Genomic DNA, 15,810 nt, shown 5'->3' with positions numbered 1-15,810 from the left:
GCCGGAACGGTCGCGCGGAGGGAAACCCTCCCACTCACCCGCTGCTCGTGCCCGGGGACAGCGGGCGCGCTCACGACAGAACAGGAAATCAACACGGAAGTCAGTTTGATTGTACCGAGCAACCTAAGCTAAAGAAGAAAAACTTGTTGGTCAACTCTGACAAAACAACTTCAGGTAAACACGACTCATTTTTAAACTTCAGTTTCGAATAAAACTACTCAGATGGCACTTATACACAGAGTTGCATAATATTGCTGAACTCTAAATGACTTTAGGTAGGTTGATAAAATCTAAAACTTTGGCCTTCGTCGCTCTTTGGGTTTAGCCTAGTCATGGGCTAACGTTAGCATTGACCACCAGCATGACACAGACAGAATCAGCACAGCTAACGATTGCTAGCCTAACTGGCTAACCGCTAGTTTTGTTAGCTTCGCTTTGAAAAGTCTTTATGTTTCAAACCAACGGCTCCATACCCGAAAAAGCTTTTGAGTAATAACATTGATAACATTGTGAAGGTCTAATATCTCGCTTAACGTGTTATATTGTACGAAATGGCTGAGAGTTATAGTGTGATTGAGTAGTCCTTTGCTTTTCAAGTCTAGATACACAACTTGCTTTGCCTGGGAGGAACTTTTGTAAAATTGGGCCAGTAAATTATCAAACATAAATAATAACATTATTTACCAGGTAAAGTGAATAAACATTTCAAGTCAATTTTGTGCTATTTTTGACAGATAGATCAGATATTTTACTGTATTTAAAGACTACAATTGCATTGTAGTTCTAAATGCTTAGATAGCATTTGAAAGAGTTTCCAACATTAATCATGTCTGGAACCTCTTCCATCATGCAATCACTGAAATGGTCGAAAGGTCGAAGGGCAAATTATAGAACAGGCTGGTAAGTTCAGAAAGTGAAATGTGGTGTTTTAAAACCATCAAAAGACAACACCTAGATTCTAATGATATTTTTACTATATCCAGTGTCATATCACTATATTGATTTTAATATTGATTTTAATATATATATATTGAGTGTTTACTCATCTGTTTTCACATCAACTTAATCAACGAGGGAAAACACCTTTTGTATCTGCCACTACAACCCTGGTTGTAGTAACAGTTGGTGAACTAAACGTATCAAAATTAGTAGCCAACATTTAAAGGACCTTTATTTATGGCATAATTTGTACATTGATATGTACAAGAATGGGTCCCGCTGTGAGCTAGGCTTCTATATGACTCTCATCATACCATACAGTGAAGTAAATAGAATAGAGTATAAAAATAATTTATAAAAGTGATGCATTTCTGTCTCTGTCCACAAATTTGAGAAAGCAAAACCACACAAATAGTAGCCTATTTTTTTTTCTAGCTCTATATGATAAGGATTGAACGTAGAGGTATTGTTTGGTTGGAAGAGGTTAGATACAACTTGGTACTGAGTTATTTCGGTGGATACCTTAAAGGTATCGAGTACTGAAACCCAGCCCTATCTTCAGTACAATAGGAATAGAAATTGTCCCATAGCACTAAATATTCTGGAAGATGTTTCCTTCTTTTTGTAGTTGTGTTACTCATACCATTAATAATCATACCACAGTAAAATGCCTGCATGTTCTTGTAAACCTGACACCTTTTTATTTTCCTCCAGTTTTCAGGCGGGTTTACAAAGAGATCTAAAGATGTCATCAGGCGCTCTCTTTCCAAGCTTGGTGAGTGGCTCTAGGGGTAGCTCCAGCAAGTACCTGGTGGAGTTTCGTGCTGGTAAAATGACCTTGAAGGGGAACGTAGTGACACCGGACAAACGTAAGGGCATGGTGTACATCCAGCAGTCTGACGACTCCCTGATTCACTTCTGCTGGAAGGACAGGACAACTGGGAATGTTGATGATGTGAGTAACTTTAAATTAATAACTTATTTTACTTTCATATTGCTTTTTATATGTTGTATTATCAAAGCTATTTGTCATATGTGAGGACATTTTATGATCCCCTACAGATATGAAATTATTGCTCCAGTGTCCACATTTAACAAATTATGAGTTTCAATCTGAGAACAGGCCCTTGTTCTTGGCTCTTGGCCCTTGTTGTTTCTCCAGCAAAGTGACATTTGTGTGGTTTAAAACGTGGATCATGGGGTCACAACATCCAGTTTGAGGCAGATCGGGGACCTTTGTTGAACTTTGCTCTCCATCTCTCTCTTCCCTTGTTTCCTGTCATGTCTCTGATAGTAACATTTGTGAGATTATCACTATAGTACAGCTGCTTCACTCAAGACAAGCACGTCATCACTGAAAGACACACATTTAAGCGGGTAGCACTGCTTTAATGGAGATATAAATTCATGCTGTGTTGGGCCGATGCACCAGGTCAAACAGAGTCAAGCCAAGCCAGCACATTTATGGAAAAGGGGTATAGAGCTATAGGCTAGGGTGCTGATGCATGAGAGGCTGGCCATGTGCATCAAAAGCTCACGTGCAGTGCGTCCTGGTACATGTGGGCACTGCTGGCATGACTCCATGAGCAGGAGATCTCATCTTCCTCGGTCAGTATAGCAGCACTGAAGAATTTAGTGAGCTGACTAAATGTACCATCAACACTGACATATATATAAAAAGTGCAGAATTTTCCCTTTAAAACTAGGATGTCAGCCCCTTTAACCAAGAAAATCCCTCACTGACCAAAAAATCTGTCAACTAGAAGTTGTACTTAATAGTGCAGACTTGCAGCAATCAACTGTTTCATTCCTGACTGTTTGCCTGGAAATAACTAGCAGAGACTTTGGCAGCTGGTCTGACCCCACTTTGTTAAAATTCAGCGTGACAGAATCTGTTGCTATCTCCAGACATGTTGTACATTCCACACATACCAGAAAGACAACATGGGCAGTGGCAGCACCCCTGCAATGAAAAAAACGAGACCCCAGTTTTCCATTTTCCTTTTTTCTATTCCTTCTGTATTTGTACATGTAATCATTTCTCTTACAACAGTGCTGACATGTTGAATCCTGATTTATTTAGCTGGCCTTCCCCAGCACAAGAAAGGTGACTGTGTCTTTATGTCAGAGCTGCGGCGATGTTGCTGCCTTGGTTTTCCCTTTTGGTTGATGATAATGTGTTGTGGCAGAGCAAACTCAGTGTTTTGCCTCTCCCTCTCTTGAATGTCTTACATTGTGCCTTTCCTATTCTAGGATCTGATCATCTTTCCCGATGACTGTGAATTCAAGAGAGTGAACCAGTGCACTACAGGACGTGTCTATGTACTGAAGTTCAAGGCTGGGTCTAAGAGACTGTTCTTTTGGATGCAGGTGAGAGGAAGATGCCCCTCATCTTCTTGAAGGGAGAAGAAATGGAGACCGTCTTTGTGAAAGCATGACATCTGTGTCTATTTGTGTGCAGGCAGATGGATGTTGAATAGAGGGAAGCTGAGTGGGAAATTGAAGTAGGGGGAAATGAAAGTGATGAGCAGAGGAGACGACAGAGTATTACGCTCATCATGACAGGGTTTGTGTGGCTGTAATCAGTGCGTTTGTAAGGGAGCCACACATTTAATATTTATTCTCACCAGTAGGTTTCTCTTTTCATCTGCTCAGTCCAGTGGGATATTTTTTAATCAAATAAACAAGGTTGTATCATCCTGTGGACCTACTTTTGGTTATATATATGTATATATATATATATATATGTATATGTGTGTGTATATATATATATATATATATATATATATATATATATATATATATATATATATATATATATATATATATATATATATATATACACATCTTTTATTAACTTCTTCTTGACCTTCTCCTAGAATTTAAGTTACATGTTCTTCTAAGTTGTCAGAAATATTTTTCATCTGCCAAAACGGCTGATTCAGCGATGTGTTGTATGTAGGATTCAGAAAAACAATTAACAATTATTTTAAATGTACAGTGGGATTTTTTTTCTTTCTTTTTTTTTTTATCTTTTTATGTTATCAGACCTACATATGAATAACTGCTATGCTATGATTTGATTTTTATCTGTGGATAATTTCACTCTGAATTCAAGGAATTCTCACCTTACACTATCTCCATCAGGAACCAAAGACTGACAAGGATGATGAGTACTGTCGTAAGGTGAACGAGTACCTGAACAACCCCCCCATTCCTGGAGCACCAGGCAGTGGAGGTGGCAGTGGCCACGAACTCTCTGCACTCGGAGGAGAGGGAGGCCTGCAAAACCTGCTGGGAAATATGAGCCACAACCAACTGATGCAGCTGATCGGACCAACAGGACTGGGAGGACTGGGTGAGCAGCACTGGATATTTCATTGACGTGTTTAAAAATGGACACTCACTACAGCAGAGTAGTGAAAAAACACATCACCATCTCCACCTGTTTGTAACATCACCAGTCTCCTCTGATGGGGATCTCTGTTGGCTGTGAATTACAGTTAACCTCAAGTTGACATAAAATATGTAAATGCTTCAAAAGTCAAAGCTACATGACCTTCTGTATAAAAAAAATGGGGTAATGTAAATAAGTAGTCCAAATAGCAAGTTGTGTATATTAGGAAGGTTGAAATCCTATTAAATATATTATATATTGTTGAAGCAAGTTGTTTCCCCACGCTCCCTCCTCCCCAGACTTGGGGAAGCTCAGGCAGGCTGCAGGAGCGCAAGATGAGGGAAACATCATAATTTGACAATAGCAAGTTAGGAGGAGTCCTACACTGTAAATTGATTAGCTGTTTAAAACTGTCAGTTGTCTGTCAACGTAAAGCTAAGCCCATTATCCTGAAAACAAAATCCCCCAAAACTACACCGTTCAGTTCCTTCCTGCTTTTTGCCTGTCAGACTCCATTAATGTATTGCTCAGTTTAACTGTTATCGTAAACCATAAACATGTACTCCTTCTAAAAGATTATTGATGAGTTTTTATGACTCTATAACAGACACAAACTCATTTGGTGAGCATTCAGCATTCATTTTTAACTCTAACACAGCTATTTTGGTCTGAAATGGAAATTTCAAATGCAGCATTTCAACTTAGCATGTGTCCTTAATTTCTTGTGATGTGTTGTGGTCATTTTATGATTTCTATTGCAAAATATATGAGCGATTTCTCTTTTAATGAGACATCTCTTTCTAAGAATTACATCATCAGCCTCACTGCTTTTGAGACTGTTCACTAAGATTGTCCATGTTTTTACTTTTTTTTTTTTTTTACTGTTTACTGTTTTTACTCCATGTCTTAGATGATTTTTTTTGTATTTCTTTTAATCAGTATAAAGTTAAGAGAAGCTCATAGTATTTGCCTTAGAGGCCATTATCTAGAGACCAAAGTGGACCATTTTTGATTTGTTTGCATTTGTCTAAGGAGGTCTGGGAGCTCTAGCAGGACCAGGACTTGCCAACTTGCTGGGCAGCGGAGGACCAGCCACCAGCAGCTCCTCATCCAGGTGAGACAGACAAAACACACACATCAGCATTAGCTCACATCACCACTGCTGTTACAGATGTGGAACATAATATATGTTAAAATATGGTATGAATTCATGATATCTCTTCTGTCTTCTTCCCTTATTTTTGCCCCTCCTCCTGCTCAGCTCTCGTAGCCAATCAGCAGCAGCCACTCCATCATCAGGCGGAGCCCCCAGACTGAGCTCCTCTCAGGCCCCCACCACCCCTGTGACTCCTGCTGCATCAGCTGTCTCCCCTACTAGTGTTGCTCCCTCCACACCAGGTACATGATGAACCATCATTATGGGTCATCCACCAGTTAATAATCACGGTTTCTATTCATGGTACTCAGATTCAGCTTCAGCTTCATGTGATGATTTAAAAGTCATATTGGTGTTTTATTTTTTAGAATGATTATTATAAAAATGTTTGGATATGTTTATAGAGTTGCAATGAGAATCATGTTTTCTTGCCAAGTAGGTTTTCACATGCAAGGAATTTTCCTTGGTATATTGGTGCATGACAATAAACTTAGAAGAAAAATATAAAGGTGAAAGCAAATACTGCAGGTCCAGAAGCATAAATAGTAAATATAGAAAACTGACAGTAACATGACAAATATTTTAAAAGCAGTAGAAGAAAATATGGCTGTTAAATGAAAGCTGTACAGTTTGTGCAGGAATATGCAAAATATTGTCTCAGGAATGTGCAAAAGTTCACAGTATGAAGAACTGCAATGTGCAAGATAATGTGTGTTAATGTAACACAGGGTTGCAAATTTCAACATTTTCCTTAACCAATAGTTGAAAATGCTAACAACTGATTACTCCCTTAGTCATTAATAATTAATGAAATACAAAATGCCTGTTTTTTTTTCTTATTTTTTTCTCATTTTAAGTGTCCTTATTCATCAAATCCTTCTGCCAGAAAAAAACAATGTTAAATGAGGCACACTTACTGCCATTTCTAGACTATTGTTTAATTGACGAATACATTTTAATCAGTTAAATCTTTAACAGTGATTAATCAGTTAATTAGTTCTACATACAGTGTGTGCAATGCACATATAGTATCTACAGACAAATTATAAGCATTTTCACATGTGCAGGAGAATTACGTTGGGACATCATCTGAATGTGCCCTGTCACAGATGCAGCAGCTAGGGGTGGGGGAAATTTCCGATTCTTAGATGCATCGCGATTCGGACGTGGACGAATCTGAATCGATTCACAAACGTCCAAATTTCGATTATTTAAATCTGTTAATTAAAGTGATACAGAAGCTTCTAAATAATGTGGAACTAAGAAGCGCGGTACGCGTCATCGCCGGGACACTTTGGGACGCGCACCAGGAGCGACACGCGCACAGCGGAAAACAAACATGGCCGACCGGCAGCCACCTCGCCATGAGGTCCGAACAGCTCCTTCTAATTTAAAAGCAGCCATGTGGAAACACTTCGGCTTCTACAACGTCGACGGCGGAAGCGAACTGGACAAGAGCCACGTTATATGTAAGCTGTGTCGAGCTAAAATAAAATACTTTGGCAACACAACAAACATGAGAAGCCGTAACTCGATTCCACCCGACGGAGGAGTCGGGGAGACGGCAGGCTGCTGTTGCTGCGGCTACTAGTGGCTACTGTTGGTACTTTCCAGTTTGCACATATTTCCAATAGTCTGCGTCATACGTGTTCTCACATGTTGGAAATAATCTGTATGATTTAGGCGAGGGGTGGCCCTTGAAGAGCACAGAGGATGATGATGAGGAGGATTCAACCATAATAAAGACTGTATTTATATTGATATCACAAACTGAGTCTCAAAATTAACAGTGATGGAAGCGGAGATCAGCTGACTTCAGTCTGCCTGCCTGCAGGAAAGAGAGACTTCATGGTGCACTGTGATTTGCAGGACGCACACACTTAACTTTTCTTAATTTCTGATGTTTTCACATCACAGATGATGAAGAAAGGCACTGAAACGTGAGCTCTAAAAATATTAGAGGCTGATACTGCATGGTAGATAGATTGTATGACCCCAAAGGATCAATAGACGAGTGGCTGTACAGGAGAGCAACTGCACACCGTGCTATGTCACCAACATGCTCACTCACACACTCCAGACTGAGCTGCTCTATTCACACAAGTGACTCACTCAGATTTAGGACGAGGGAGCTGGCAGGGTTCAGTCCAGGCCAAAAAATACAGACATCTGTGTACACACACAGTTCCTCTGGGTAGTGTCTGGATAATTGCAGTGTTGCAGTGCATGTGTTAAAGGTATTTTACCGACATGTACAAAGCAGCTCACTGGTTTGGACTCAAAAGAATGACCAGAGAATCCAAAACACGGGGTGAAGTCAAGTTTGACGTGTAAACTCAGGCAGATTCATTGATAGAAAGGGATTAACTCAGTTGAATGGCCATTCTCTCACTAATATCCCATTGGTTTACACTTTAAAATGATCCATCCTTATATCAAAATACTCTTTTAACAACTCTCACATTTTTAAAAGCAAAGATGAGTAGAGTATCGCGTTTCACTTTTAACAAGTTGTTCAGTCTTTACATTGACATCTCCTTGTTTTTGTCATCTGCAGCCTCAGCTCAGACCCCAGTGGTCCCAGCCTCTGTTGGAAGCCCTGCTTCCCACCAGCCCATCCAGCTAAGTGACCTTCAGAGCATCCTTGCCACCATGAACGTCCCAGCTTCTGCAGCTCAGGGATCTACAGGTGAGTGGCAGGTGATTGGATGTGGGGTGAAATCCTTGGTATGACATTGATTTCATAGAATGTGAAGGAGAAAGAATGGAGTAAATCCATGTGTAATTCAATAAATATGATGGTATTCCTCTCCTGCTCTGCAGTGGACCTTGCCAGTGTTTGCACCCCAGAGATGATGGCTCCCATCCTGACTAACTCTGAGGTCCAGCAGAGGCTCCTGCCCTTCCTCCCCAGTGGAGAAAGTCTACCGCAGAGCGCTGAGGAGATCCAGAACACACTCAACTCACCTCAGTTCCAACAGGTAAGAAAAAGCAGCTCTACTGCACTGAGCACCAACGAAACACTTACCATTTAGTCAAAACATAAAGTATGTGTCTGGGAAAATAGTCAAGGAGAAAGAACTTTGATTGAACAGGTTTATGGAAATTCTGCGTGTTTTTTTAATTGACAAACAGCGGCAGTAACAAACAAAGGTGTGAGAGAGAAGCTGCATTTTTATTATCTGCTAATGAGGCGCTTGTACCCACATCTGATGAGCTGAATCAGGTGTGTTCACAAGCTGTTGATTGACTCAGCGCACTTCATTTTAGATAATTAGATGTTGGTATTGCAGGAGAAGATGAAACATATGGAGTTAGCTACCAATCACCTCCATGATGGTAGTTTTTGTCTTTTCCAGTTCACATGACATGTTATTTGGTAACATTATTTTTGACATGACAGTACACGGTTTATTGAATCCTCCTCTTAATATGTTGAATTGCTGCAGTTTGATGTCAGACTGTTGACTGATTCGTTCGTCCCTCCCTCAGGCGATGAGTATGTTCAGCAGTGCCTTGGCCTCCGGGCAGCTTGGCCCTCTCTTGAGTCAGTTTGGTCTGCCAGCAGAAGCTGTGGACGCTGCCAACAGAGGAGGTGAGACACACACAAACAAGTAGTGGTGTTCTTTTAACAGAACTGAGGACCTAAACCAGTCTATTTATCATAATCCTGTTTGTTTTTCCACTGCATCTGAAATACTGTGAATATATGGATAAGCCTGAATATATTCTAGATCAACAAATTCCTTTGAAAAGATCAGGGTGTGGCGGTGGGAGACAGACTAATGCACTGGCAGTTTTGATATTTTCATGGATTTTGTTGACAATAATAAATATATGAAAAAGAACAAGATCTAGCTATATAAACTAGTTCCCTGGAAAAGTTTCTGAAGCCAGTAAGCTCCATGTAGATCAGAAATAATCGTTGAAGCATAGACATCAAAAAGGTACCTTGATGCTGTCTTTTTTTGTCCATACTGACAGCAAAGAACAAAATCCATAGTTCTGGTTTTGTGTAAAAATACATTAATTTCAGATTAAGTTGACGTGAGACTTCAGAAGTCTTGGTTAGACAAATCAAGTCTTTTTAGTGTAAAATTCCGTCTGTGTTTCCAAGGATGTTTTCTTTTGAGCTGCAGCAGAGATGGACAGAAACACAAATGAGTTTCTCCACTGGGGATTAATAAAGTTTTTGGGTTTAGGATTATGCTTGAATTTGAATATACAGCTTTAAATTCTGTTTAAAATCAATCAATTTTTGTGTACACAATCCTCATCTAAACCAGATTTTCTTTTTTGAAACAAAACAATACCATCATCATATTTGTCATCCATAAAGAGACCTCTGTCGATCCCTTGCTCTGGAAATTAGCAAGCACTAAAAATAATCATGCTCAAAATGTACAAAGTTGTAACATCCATTGATTGCTGCAGGTATAATTTAACTATTTAGATGTGATGATAAAGACTTCGAAAAGTTTGTAAAAGGTTTAATACAATCATGTTTACTATTTGTTCTTGTAAAATTATTTTCTCTAGTTGCTCACCTATTTTATGTTTTTTTTTTTTTTAAATATATTTGTATTTTGTCTCCCTGTCAGATGTGGAGGCGTTTGCCAGAGCCATGCAGGGCAGCAAAGGAGACTCAAAGGAGAAGAAAGAGGACGACGAGGACATGAGTCTGGATTAGAGCTCACACTGCCAAACCTCATCTGAGTCTCTGTCAAATCTGTGATTCCTTTTCTCTTCTTTCATTTCAGTTCTTTTTCTTTACTCCCATCCTGTCTTTAATGTTGTCTTGCACCTTTCTGTACCAAAGGCAACACTCTGCTCCTACTCAGGATGAACAGCACAGGTTGGCAGAGCTGTTTTTACTGTGACCACCATGTAAACTGTGTTTATCAGCAGCTCTGTTTTGTTCTATTGACTGTCTTTTAGTCTGAAAGGAGGGTGACAGTTTATGAAACTAAGGGGACTTTAATGGGATTGAGCCTTAAATTTGATTTTGTTTTCTTCCTTTGTTACACCACAGCACAGACTGTCAGTGAGAGCTGATACTTTTACACTTGATAATAAAAAACACATTGGCAAACCACATAACTTAAGGTGAGTCTTTTGCTCATGGGAAATTAACACTGAAGAGGACCATTTTGTATGAAAAACACTCTATTTAGAAACACATTTACAACACATAGGGGCTGGGAGTGAGGGAGGGACAGCTTATTCTTTCTGTGACATTTTTAAAAGTGGTTATATTACATACAAGCTTCACACTCATGTTTGGTACATGTTTACATTTACGACGGAATAGAGACGGAAAACGCTGCCTGCGACAGGGACTGGACTGACCGACGGGAGACGGAAAAATGGAGTTTCATGTTTACAGCTTGTGAGTGCTCACGTCATCTGAAGTGTCAGAACTGTTGAATGCGTGATTTCAAATACTGTCACAGTATAAAACTAAGCACTAAATTTTGGTTTAATAGACTGACATATGGTGTAATTCAAATACATGAGAGATTTCAGAAAATTTGGTGTTTCTCAGTTGATGTTGACGTGAACACTATTCACAGGTTGTAAACTGGAAATTACAATAACTCCATTATGACCTGAAGGCACCATGATTATCACTAAGGTGAATGCAGAAGGGCCAGTAGAGAAAATATAGTCTTAGGCACTTTTTCCACAGTTCACTGAGACTTAATCAGCTCCGATTTTCCCGCAAGTCCAGTCCGTGTCCCTGTTACAGGTAACATTGCCCAGCTGCGCTGCCTGAGGACGTTGCTCATACATTACAGTGTTCACAGTGTACCGACTCAGTAGGTATTAACATTCTCTGCGAGAGATGCACGATAAACAACCGTATACATTAACTGGAATATATTGCAGATTCAGCAAATTTGTTTTGGAACCATAGGTTAAAAATGATTCACGGAATTTATTTTTCACCATTTGTTTGCATAAGCATTAAAAAAAATCAAGCTATGTTGCCCTTATTTACAATATACTACACATTATATCATTGATTTTGATTTTAGAGTTGATATTTGAGTGTATCAGTGCATCTCTGTGTGCAGACAGTTGTCACTGCTGTAGCACAAAAACAAACCAGTAATTCAGCAACGACAAATGGTAAAATATAAAATATACATTTTTCTGAAAATAGAAAATAAATATTAATATATATATTTAAATTAGCTACAGTAACATGAAACCCACCACCAGTAATTTGTAGTTGGGGAATGTGAGGGTAAGACTGTGTGTGTGTGTGTTTGGGTCTACATGTGTGGGCAGCCCTGTGTTCCCACAGCTCCGTACACAGCGAGTGGTTTGGACAACATGGCAGGTCTGTGGTTGATCGTCGCCCTGCGAATGCAGCCGTGGAACGCTGGCAGGCCGGCAGGTAGACCAGGAACTGTGACGCCATCTGGTGGACAGAGACATTGAACAACATGTTTCAGAGAAAAAAGGACAGAGGTAACTGCAGGTAGTCACAAGACAGCTCTGACTGCTGAACCACAGATTAAGAAAATCTGATTAAAAAAAAGACTATTACATTAAATTTATCATTCAGATCATTTATTAAGAGAGATTTGATGATTTGTTGCCTCTTCAGGTTTTGAACAGTCAGCTGGACATAGCAAACAATTTTAGCACATTGCCTATTAACTCTGTTAATATGGTGATTTTTTTTTGCAATTTTCTGCCATTTTATAGACTAAAAGATTAATTCTCATAATTTGGAAAAAAATCATTACACCAGACCAAAGCCAAATGCATAGATTGAAATTTATCTAGTCTTTTCATTTTCTATTTGATAGATAAGTATCACTTCAACATTTTGAAGCTTTGCCTTCCTCTGATCTACCCAAGTGTGACTACTTTAATATCAATCAAATTATATTTGTGTAGCACCTTTCATACAGGTTAATGTAATTAAAAGTGCTTAATAAAACTGACAAACCAGTATGACTAAGCAGGTCTTGAATGTAATAGAGTAAAAAGCTATGACAGTTAAATTAATGAAGGAGTAAGATAAAACCAAGACTAAAAAGTAGATAATAGATTGAAAAGAGTAAACAAAATAAAACAGCATGAAATTATACAACATAAATGCTTTAAAAGTATGTGAACAGTAATATTCAACATGAGAAATAAATACATGGGACTGAAACAGGTTCGGGAGAAAGAACATGATATAGGAACTGTGTGCAGACAGGTGTGCGTGTACTCACCAGGTACCCCTCCAAGGTACACGGTCTCTTTGGTCCCTGCAGAGCGGCTGTGTTTGGGGCCGTCACTGTGCTCACTGGCTGCATCGACATGGAGCTGCAGGATGTTGTTCTTCTTCACCACTGGAGACACACAGATGAGACAATGTCATTATTATCAGAGTTACAGGGCAACAACACAGTCGCCATGTTTCCATCCAAATGTGTCACAAATTTTAACCGAATTTTGGGTAAATCAGCGAAAGAAAATGCTTATTTCCATCCACTACAGTTATGGAATTATTCGTAGTTGGTTGGTCAAGAAAAGTAGTTAGTGGCGCTAGTTCTCCAGGTGGAAAACCATTATACCAGAAGAAGCTGCAACAAGATGACGTAATTAAAAGCAACAGTCAAACATCAAACGGCAAAAAACAATGTAGAAAATACAACATAAATATCAATTTCTGTTATTTTCATGTATTAATGTGAGGAAGGTTTATGTGAGTTCAATGTTTCCTGTGTCAGAACTTATTCAGAAAGTATTTGCATCTCCTTTAAATGCATTAACTCTTATTTTGAAAAAAACAAACAAAAACTTTTTTGGGAAGTTTTTTTTCCTAATGTGCTACTTCAAAAAGCACATAGAAATATGTTGCTGTAAACACGGCTGGTGACTGTCAGAAGAACAATTCGTTGACGTAAACTCACCTGTGATTGTGTGCCAGCGTCCGTTACATAGAGGATCTTCAGGAGTGAAGGAGGTAGAGAAATCACCTTTACCGCTCTTCACTGAAACAGTCACCTGCACACAAAGAAAAAACTCATTTTCAGGTTTTGTTTTTGTTTCATCCATTCACTTTTTTTCTTAACGTTTTTTTTTTTAATTTGATAAAATGTGTCTAGTTGTTAAAGGGAAAATTCCCCACTTTTGAAGTGGATGTGATGGTAAATGTAGCAGAAAAAGAAAGCTGAGTCTCCTGCTTGCTGAGCCGTGCCAGCAGTGGCTACATGCTGCAGTGTGTCACCACCCTAACCTTTAGCTATTACTTTGTTGACCAAAACATGGTGGTAGGTGACAAAATACTCCTCTAGCATGCTGGGACACTAGAAATCTAAGCTGAAATAGGCTGTAGTTCTCCCTTAACGCTGAAGACATAGCTGTGACATCACTGGATGGGGGAAGAACAACAGATTTTGTAGCAGGAGAACTCAGCTTTCAACATCTGTATATTTATTGCTTGTGGCCTCACCTCTCCCTGGCTGAGGATCAAACTCAGGTGTTGGTCAGGTGACGTCCCAGCATGCAACAGCAGCCCAGAGTCCGAGACGGGGCGAACCTCCAGCTGGATTTCCAGATCCCGACCCAGAACTAAGGACTCATCTACAGGGAGAGAAACCCTCCAGTCAGGACAACAAACACAGCACAGCAGGAATAAAACAAAAAAGAAAACGCATAAGAAGAGTGACGGTAACTACCGATCGCAATGTGTCCTCCCTGTCCAGAGAAATACGCTCCAGGCTGTAGAGGATTCTGGAAGCAGGGCACCGTCCCCTGGCTGTGAGCGGGGTTTCCTGCACGGGCTTCGTTCAGCGTCAGGTCCCTGACACACCCGACGAACCCACCAGAGCCTGGGACCTGAGAACACACACACACACACACACACACACACACACACACACACACACACACACACACACACACACACACACACACACACACACACACAGCTTTATTAGTACACATGAAGAAGAACATAATAGACTGGTTGGCACCAGGGTCCATTGTTCCTAGTCTCTATAAACGTTGCCATCTAAAATCTTTGTTGTCTCGCCCTTATTAGCCATAGACTTTTGAGCCGGTCATGACATTTTGTTTTCCAGATTAAAATATACGAACTTCTTGGTAGATTTTCACACCATATTTAAAAAAAAGATTTAACCTGGTGTTCCTTTACTTATTATTCTTTTTTTTGTTGAATATATATTATATTATTGTTGCTACCATATTTTTTTGTCTGTTTTATAAATAGGAACTGAAAATGATTGAAAAAGGGTAAATTTGCTAATTTGGAAACACCCTTTTTTTCCACACTCTTCTTTTCTCCATATTTATCAAGACCTGGGCAAAACTGAATTCCATATGTTTTCATACTGCATAGGAACCCTCTTTACATTTTTTTTTAGTATTTATTACAGATTCATTGCGAATCTCTGGTGCATAAACTTTATCATGACTCATCAGAATGATGGCTGAAATTACGAATATAAGATGTCTGATATCAAAACAGTCTTCATTTACTGTCTGAATAACTGGACTGATGATCGAGTCAGATGTAGTTTTTGGGTGCTGTGATATGGCTTTATAAATTACAGTAGAAATCAAAGTAGAAAAAAAAGCTTAGTATCAGCTCAATTTCTGAGGTTTTATGATAAATGTGCACTTGAATGCACCATGAGGTCCCTGTCCCCATCTGTGTCAAACTGACAGACAGCTGAGGACATTAATGACACCAAAATGTGGCAGAGACTGTCAGTATAATTTTTTAAATTGTATATTTTTTCATATTGGTGCAAACATTAACCCGACAGTGAGCCTCTGAGTTTTCCTCACCAAATGGAAAATGTGCTTAAATTTAGCACATGGCAGGTGTCAATTTTACCCTGCTGCTTCCTCATCTGAGTGGCTCTTCCATTTGGCCTCCAATCAAATTGTTTAGAGGGAATATCGGACGATAACGACTGGTGGCTGATCAGTCAGAGCACCCTCACATGTAACTGACCCTTGTGCGAGTTATCTGGAGTCTGAACGTCTTACCGTCAGCGAGGGCGGGACTCCTCCGATGTACAAAGGCCCTGTGAGACGAGTCCGGTCTCCTCCGGGGATTCTCTTAGACTGAGGGCTGATCCCGTCCACGATCAGACTGATCTTCTCTCCTTCACGCTTTATAAACACCTGAGGTGACACAAACACAGAGGCGGAGCAGATTAGATTTACATCACAAGTTTCTGTGTCTCAGATGATGTTTAAAAGCTTAATTTGGTTCCCCCTCTGTCAGGATTGTATCATCACTCAGACAACCAAAAAAAGAAATCTAAATGTCACACAA

The 15,810-nt window shown here is 39.6% G+C and overlaps 2 protein-coding genes across 3 annotated transcripts in view; one reads left to right on the top strand and one right to left on the bottom strand.

Annotated features, from left to right (window-relative positions):
- Positions 1–34: 34 nt before the first annotated feature.
- adrm1 (ADRM1 26S proteasome ubiquitin receptor) lies at positions 35–10,592 on the top strand. Of its 2 annotated transcripts, none has more exons than XM_084720331.1 (10): positions 35–174; positions 1,654–1,894; positions 3,193–3,309; positions 4,087–4,297; positions 5,369–5,450; positions 5,598–5,734; positions 8,050–8,181; positions 8,316–8,473; positions 8,985–9,087; positions 10,094–10,592. In XM_084720331.1, the coding sequence occupies exons 2-10, from the start codon at positions 1,685–1,687 to the stop codon at positions 10,180–10,182; spliced, it is 1,239 nt and encodes a 412-aa protein (XP_084576457.1). In that variant the 5' UTR covers positions 35–174; positions 1,654–1,684; the 3' UTR covers positions 10,183–10,592. The 2 variants fall into 2 exon arrangements, with proteins under 2 accessions (XP_084576457.1, XP_084576458.1); XM_084720332.1 differs by having other exon boundaries at positions 36–174; positions 5,372–5,450.
- Positions 10,593–10,640: 48 nt separating this feature from the next.
- Positions 10,641–15,810, bottom strand: part of lama5 (laminin, alpha 5) — a 114,557-nt gene continuing 109,387 nt past the window's right edge. The window contains exons 75-80 of the mRNA XM_084720334.1: positions 15,519–15,656; positions 14,180–14,339; positions 13,954–14,084; positions 13,412–13,505; positions 12,728–12,847; positions 10,641–11,919 (exon numbers count right to left, since the gene is read on the bottom strand). Coding sequence (XP_084576460.1) covers positions 11,771–11,919; positions 12,728–12,847; positions 13,412–13,505; positions 13,954–14,084; positions 14,180–14,339; positions 15,519–15,656 — 792 coding nt within the window. The 3' untranslated portion in view covers positions 10,641–11,770. The remainder of the gene's footprint in view (positions 11,920–12,727; positions 12,848–13,411; positions 13,506–13,953; positions 14,085–14,179; positions 14,340–15,518; positions 15,657–15,810) is intronic.

The sequence above is a fragment of the Lutjanus erythropterus genome, chromosome 6 (genome assembly GCF_056507025.1).
Source record: "Lutjanus erythropterus isolate fLutEry1 chromosome 6, fLutEry1.hap2, whole genome shotgun sequence".
In the NCBI taxonomy this organism is placed as follows: domain Eukaryota; kingdom Metazoa; phylum Chordata; class Actinopteri; order Lutjaniformes; family Lutjanidae; genus Lutjanus; species Lutjanus erythropterus.
The sequence above is the reverse complement of the archived record's forward strand: the minus strand, read 5'-3'. Positions and strand labels throughout refer to the sequence as shown.

Excerpts from the sequence above, each read along its gene's own strand:
- adrm1 (XM_084720331.1), top strand. The coding sequence starts at position 1,685 with ATGTCATCAGGCGCTCTCTTTCCAAGCTTGGTGAGTGGCTCTAGGGGT. Across the intron at positions 1,895-3,192 it reads CAACTGGGAATGTTGATGAT|GATCTGATCATCTTTCCCGA; the intron begins GTGAGTAACTTT and ends TTCCTATTCTAG. Across the intron at positions 5,451-5,597 it reads ACCAGCAGCTCCTCATCCAG|CTCTCGTAGCCAATCAGCAG; the intron begins GTGAGACAGACA and ends CCTCCTGCTCAG.